Source organism: Abramis brama (assembly GCF_963993115.1).
Source record: "Abramis brama genome assembly, chromosome: 1".
NCBI classification, from domain to species: Eukaryota; Metazoa; Chordata; class Actinopteri; order Cypriniformes; family Leuciscidae; genus Abramis; species Abramis brama.
The window spans coordinates 16981084-16987083 of record NC_139963.1 but is presented as its reverse complement, the minus strand read 5'-3'; the positions used below and the strand labels follow the sequence as shown (position 1 = coordinate 16987083).

Below are 6000 nucleotides of genomic sequence, written 5' to 3'. Positions count from 1 at the left end.
TCTCCAGATAGTTCACAATATGCAGTTGTTTACAAGCGCAAGCACTACGACCAGCTATTGACAGCTACCTATTATTTCAAGCGCAGGAAAGTGCATCGAGGACCGAGAGCCAGCGTGGATCAATCAGCCGAACTGACATGCTTTTCGTTCCACATTAGTGATACTCAGAAGATACTGAAGGTGAGCAAAAGGTGAAAGCTTTTCCATCAACCTCACGCTATTGATTCAACATGTCTCCAATTCAGTGGTTGTCATGGAGAATCGCTTGTGCGTTTCGAGCGAGCTAAAAATACCTTGTAATATGTACAGAAATCCATATATATGCATTACACTTCTAGTGATGTGCTTTGTAATATTGATATTTCTAGTCAAATATTAGATAAATGGTGCATTTCAGCAAAGTACAAAAAGTGTCATGGCTCAGTGATTGTATCATATGAGTAGTACTAGAGTATTTGTAAACCATTATGCAGTTTGACTGCCATAGTCATATATTTCACGGAATTTAATGGTGCATATTTTGATTACTCAATTGGACAGCACTTATGTGTGTGTGTGTGTGTGTGTGTGTGTGTGTGTGTGTGTGTGTGTGTGTGTGTGTGTGTGTACGCGTGCGATATACATATAAGGGTAATTCATCGTATAACAGACTGAACACTATTTAAATATACTGTTTTAGTATAATTTAAACTGTAATGTATTCCTGTGATCAAAGCTGAATTTTCAGCATCATTACTCCCGTCTTCAGTGTCACATGATCCTTCAGAAATCATTATATTATGATGATTTGATCCGTTATTATCCATGTTGGAAACAGTTGTGCTGTTTAATGGCAAAACAGAAAACTTTTCTAACAATATAAATCTTTACTATCCCTTTTTAACAACACATCCTTGCTGAATAAAAGTATGAATTTCTTTCAAAAAAAAGAAAGAAAAAAAAATGACAGACCCCAAACTTTTGCACTTTTGTAGTGTTTATTGTTACAAAATATTTATATTTTAAATAAATGCTGTTCTTTTTTTTTCTTTTTTCTTCTTTTTATTCATCAAAGAATCCTGAAAAAAGCATCACAAGTTATAAAAGATATTAAGCAGCACAACTATTTCCAACATTGATAATAAATCATTATAATAGAATGAATATCTGAAGGATCATGTGACACTGAAGACTGGAGTAATGATGCTGAAAATTCAGCTTTGATCACAGGAATAAATTATATTTTACAACATATTAAAGTAGAAAACCATTATTTTAAATTGTAATAATATTTTCTGTATTTTTTTTCTGTATTTTTGATCAAATAAATGCAGCCTTGATGAGCATAAGATACTTCTGTGTGTGTGTGCGTGCGAGCGTGCATCCATATATATTCATATCCATACGTGTAATAACTGTTTTATATACAGCCAGCTGGTCATTAAAAAAGCCTTCAACCCTCTTATCACCCTATAGGGGATTATTTTGCGATAATGACTGTAGCTACATTATCCCTTCTGCTTCAATAAGGGAACAGACTTCCTTTGTTAGGGGAAATGAAATGACACGTTTATTAACGCACACCAGTATGAATACTAGAGCAGTCTTATACCTGCCGCTCAAACTGCAGCATACTAAACACACTGCATGCTGCCTCTCTGAACAAACAGTGACAGCTTGAATGACAGCTTTCTTTCATCCCTCCCATTTCGCTCTCTTTCTTTTTCTCTCTTTGTGTGTGTGGTTTTTTTTTTCCAACACCCATTAGTCAGTACTATTGCCTTTGTCACCATGGAAACTGGACTAGCCATGTCTTCCCCGGTTCTCTAGTTCCCTCTCTCTGGTGGGCGGTCTCTCTCTCTCTCTCTCTCTCTCTCTCTCTCTCTCGTCTGACGGACACCTCACCTGCCCTATACACACACACACACAACACACACCAGAATATCTGTACATCTCTCACACTACAGGTTACATAACACTAACCAACCCAAGCCTGCCATAAACACCCTCAATGAATGTTAATGTAAATACATACTGTAGAGGTGCCAGTCATCACCACTGACCATCAGTGCGTTTTCATGAATGAGAGTTGCCCATCAAAAATATCGCCCAGGCTGCTACACACTCTCATAGTGGATGTTAGGGCTTATTCAGAAGTGAAAGACTTCCTGCGAGAGTTCGGATGTGAATAAACCAGTGTTGCGAGATGACCTGCAGTGGCTGCAACATCTGACCTTCTGTGCGCTGCTTTATGAACCATAGCTGCATTTAAAAACGGACTGCAACACAACTAGTCTCTCGACAGCTTCGGCTTCCCATAAAACCCAAAGCACATCAGTTGTGTGAGCCTTACGCGACGTTTCCAGGTGAAGCTGAATCAAAGCAGGGTTCCAATACAGCTGCAAAGCCACGTCTCCGCACTCACACTGCATACATAATTTGAAAAGAAGTGGCGCGGCTTCGAGCGGCGCGTTCGTGCGCGAGATTCCCACTGTCGAGCATCAGCCATGCCACACAACAGAGCGTCCGCACAGCTTGTGCTGGCATTCAAAATACTCTCTTCCTTGTTGTGGTTGAACGCTGGTCAAGAACATTAGGAATGGCAAGTGGTCTCTTGGGAAGTGGGAAACTGAATGCATGTGCAAGAAGGACAAACACAAGAGTGGTTTTTGAAAAGTGTCTGATATTTTTTTTTTTTTTACTCCGTTTTATTCCATTTGTCTCCATGCAAAGCAGTTCCCAGAGGAGTTCCATCCTAGCAAATAATCTCGGAGTGATTAGCATATTTGAATGAGTCCATGTTGGTGAATCCTTTAAAACATGGTATTGCAAAACAGTGGTGATGTAATCCACTAGTCATAGTGCATCTTCAGACTCACAGAAGCGCACACACAAACTTCCAGCAACATCACTCATGAAACACACACACACACACACAGACGCAAAGCAGTGAAAAGAGTGGCACAAAACACTGATCAGATGTTTCACATCTGTGAAACACTTCAGGGAAACACTGATTTGAATTCCCAGTGGCCAGTTCTGCAAAACACGCACATCCTGACTCTTTCTGATCGACGTTAAGATTAAAGCTAATAAATCTGATGAGTGACTGATGGAATTAAGAGCATATTGAGCGTCTCATATATACGTCCACTTGACAGCAGTGTGAGTGTATAGGTGTCTATCTGTAATCAATTGTCAATACTCACAGTGATTTTGGTCTCCTTGATCTCCTTCTCCTTATTCTGCCTCCTGGCCGGGGACGTGGACCCTGGGCTCTGGGGGGACAGACAGGAGGCATCATCAAAACTGCCCTCCGCATCAAAGCTTTCCTCCATCTCCATTGATCCGTGCCTCCTCTCTTTCTTTCTCTCGCTGGCTCACTCTTTCTGCACTCTTTTCGCTCGACTCCCGCGTGCAGTCTGACTGCCTGGCTCTGTTGCTGTGGCAAGCAATGCAGAGTGGAGTGTGTGTGTGTGTGTGGTGGGGGTCTCAGGGGGAGGGGGGTCGTGGAAGCGTGACGGAGTGAGAGGGAGTGAGAGACATAGGCAGAGAGAGTAGGTGAGGTACACGAGACTTCAATAACAGTTAAAAGGGCACACAGTCAACAGAAAAGAGGGTGAATCTCATAAAACCTGACAAGAACACGTCCAGGTCATATTTTACCCCAAAATAGAAATAAAGTGTTTGTTTGTTTTCTCACTGAGGATTTATTTATTTTTGTTCTTATGTGTTTTTATTGCTCTTAGTGCATGGAAAACAAGATTTTTTTTTTTTCACATATACAAAACTGATTTTCAGATGTCCACTTGAGTGGACAGTATGCGTTTTTGGTTTTAACTGAGGAGATACCATATTAAACATAATACAGTAATAACACAGCAATACTGTGTGTTTTTAACAAACCAATGAATAAAGTGATATAAAATCATGTGAAAACTATAAAATACATACAAAAAAATATATAATACAGCTTCAGTTATTGAGTTTGTTTCCGTTCGACCAGCAGACAAAGAACTTTGCGTGTCTTTGATATCGGAATATGAGGATATGATTCCATCAAAGATCTCTACAACCTGTCAATGTACAACTCTATGGAAACCCAAATCAGATAATGTAGAAAATACTCACGGTCACCCCAGTCTACGGGAGTATGTAGATTTACCCTTATTACATGCTAATTCTGATTATGTTCAAAATAGACATATTTCTACCGTAGAAAACCTCAGACTGAAATCTCCATGATGTTTTTAGACTGTGGAAAAACAATCAGCAATCAGGTGTTTTCAATCTCATCTGAAATGAGCAGTGCTGGAGGTGTCGGAGGTCATCTGTCCACTAAATTGGACATCATGCATCACTAGCTATTTCAGCTACAAATGAATGTTTTCAGTTTTCTACATTATCTGATTTGGGTTTCCACAGAGTTGTACATTGACAGGTCGTAGAGATCTTTGATGGAATCATATCCTCATATTGTAATCTGATTATGTTATGCATGTTACTTGCAATACATAATCAGATAACTTTTTGATGTAATGAGTAAAGTAACACATTACAAGAAATGTGCTTTACGTAATCAGATTACTTTTTTTGATGTAACTGATGTAATCTAATAACAAATGTGACCCTGGACCACAAAACCAGACACATGGGTAAAAAAAATTGAAAATTTGAACTTGAGATTTATTCATTATCCGAAAGCTGAATAAATAAACGTTCCATTGATGTATGGTTTGTTATGATAGGACAATATTTGGCCGAGATACAAATATTTGAAAACCTGGAATCTGAGGGTGCAAAACATTGAGAAAATCGCCTTTAAAGTTGTCCATTTATGTTCGCGATTGTGCTGCATTCACTCACAAAAATAAATGTTCTTTGATCTTTGCTTAAATCTTAAAGATTTCTGGCATAAAATAAAAATCGATCATTTTTTGACCCATACAATGTATTGTTGGCTATTGCCACAAATATATACGTGCGACATGTGACTATTTTTGTGATCCAGGGTAACAAATACATTTATTTACAGCCAAAACAGTTACTGCGGATGAAGTATTTTCAAGAACAACAGTCACAATAATAGTATGAATTGTAGCTGAATCCAATTTAGTGGACAGATGATTAATCAAAATTTCCTCCCAATCTAAAATCAATACTTAGAAACTTTAACAGTGATATGACTCATTAGATGTTACTTGATGCTACAACATTTTGTTTTACCTGCAAGAGTCTCATGGGATAGAAGGAATGGATTGATTTTCCAAAGAAACTTGGCATATCTGACTGGCCGTCGGCCATCTTGTATTTTTAGTAACTTGGTGGCAGTGTATAGGTAAAATATTGGCTGGACATTTCTTTTGTGAAATTCACTCAAGAAAACAGGAAGATAAAAACAGACAACCAGAGTTTTTGTCCTTTAAAAAGAGCCGTACAAGATATTATGGAGAACAGCTGAGAAAAATGCTCTTAGTGGTTGTTAGCGTGCTGTTATGCGGTTGCTAGGGAGTTCAAGGTGGTTGCTAGGCAGTTTCTTACTGGTCCAAGTCAAAAGAGTCCACCCCCAAGTCTCTAAGATATGCTAGTCTTTAGAGATGACTCGGGTCTCAATTTTCAGGGTTTGTTCACCAGTGTGATTGCATGCCAGGCAAAAAGATCATCATATGTCTCAGAAAAGTAATAACACACATCCCCTCAACAATCTACATAATTGAGGTATCATTCACAGTACAAAAGGTGTGAAGTGAGCAATGAGCCAAAGCTCAATAAGCGACAGTAATAGCGATGCGTCTTAGCAAACATCACTAATTTAAATAATAATATTAATAACAAACAAAATAAGGTTAAACATAAGGAGAGAAAAATGATGGGAGGCAAATGATTTACTGAAACAGAACCACACACCCTCTTCCTTCTGTACAACGTACGTGTGTTTGAGCAGAGAGGAGGGGAGGAGAGAGAGGGGGGGAAATGGGGCTAATTATCATTGGAGGTAAGCTGCAAACAACAGCATGCTGT

The 6000-nt window shown here is 38.8% G+C and overlaps 1 protein-coding gene across 1 annotated transcript in view; it reads right to left on the bottom strand.

Annotated features, from left to right (window-relative positions):
* The window catches only part of gas7a (growth arrest-specific 7a), a 57692-nt gene that overhangs the window by 25105 nt on the left and 26587 nt on the right, over positions 1-6000 (bottom strand). Inside the window, exon 5 of the mRNA XM_084131041.1 lies at positions 3189-3257. Coding sequence (XP_083987167.1) covers positions 3189-3257 — 69 coding nt within the window. The remainder of the gene's footprint in view (positions 1-3188; positions 3258-6000) is intronic.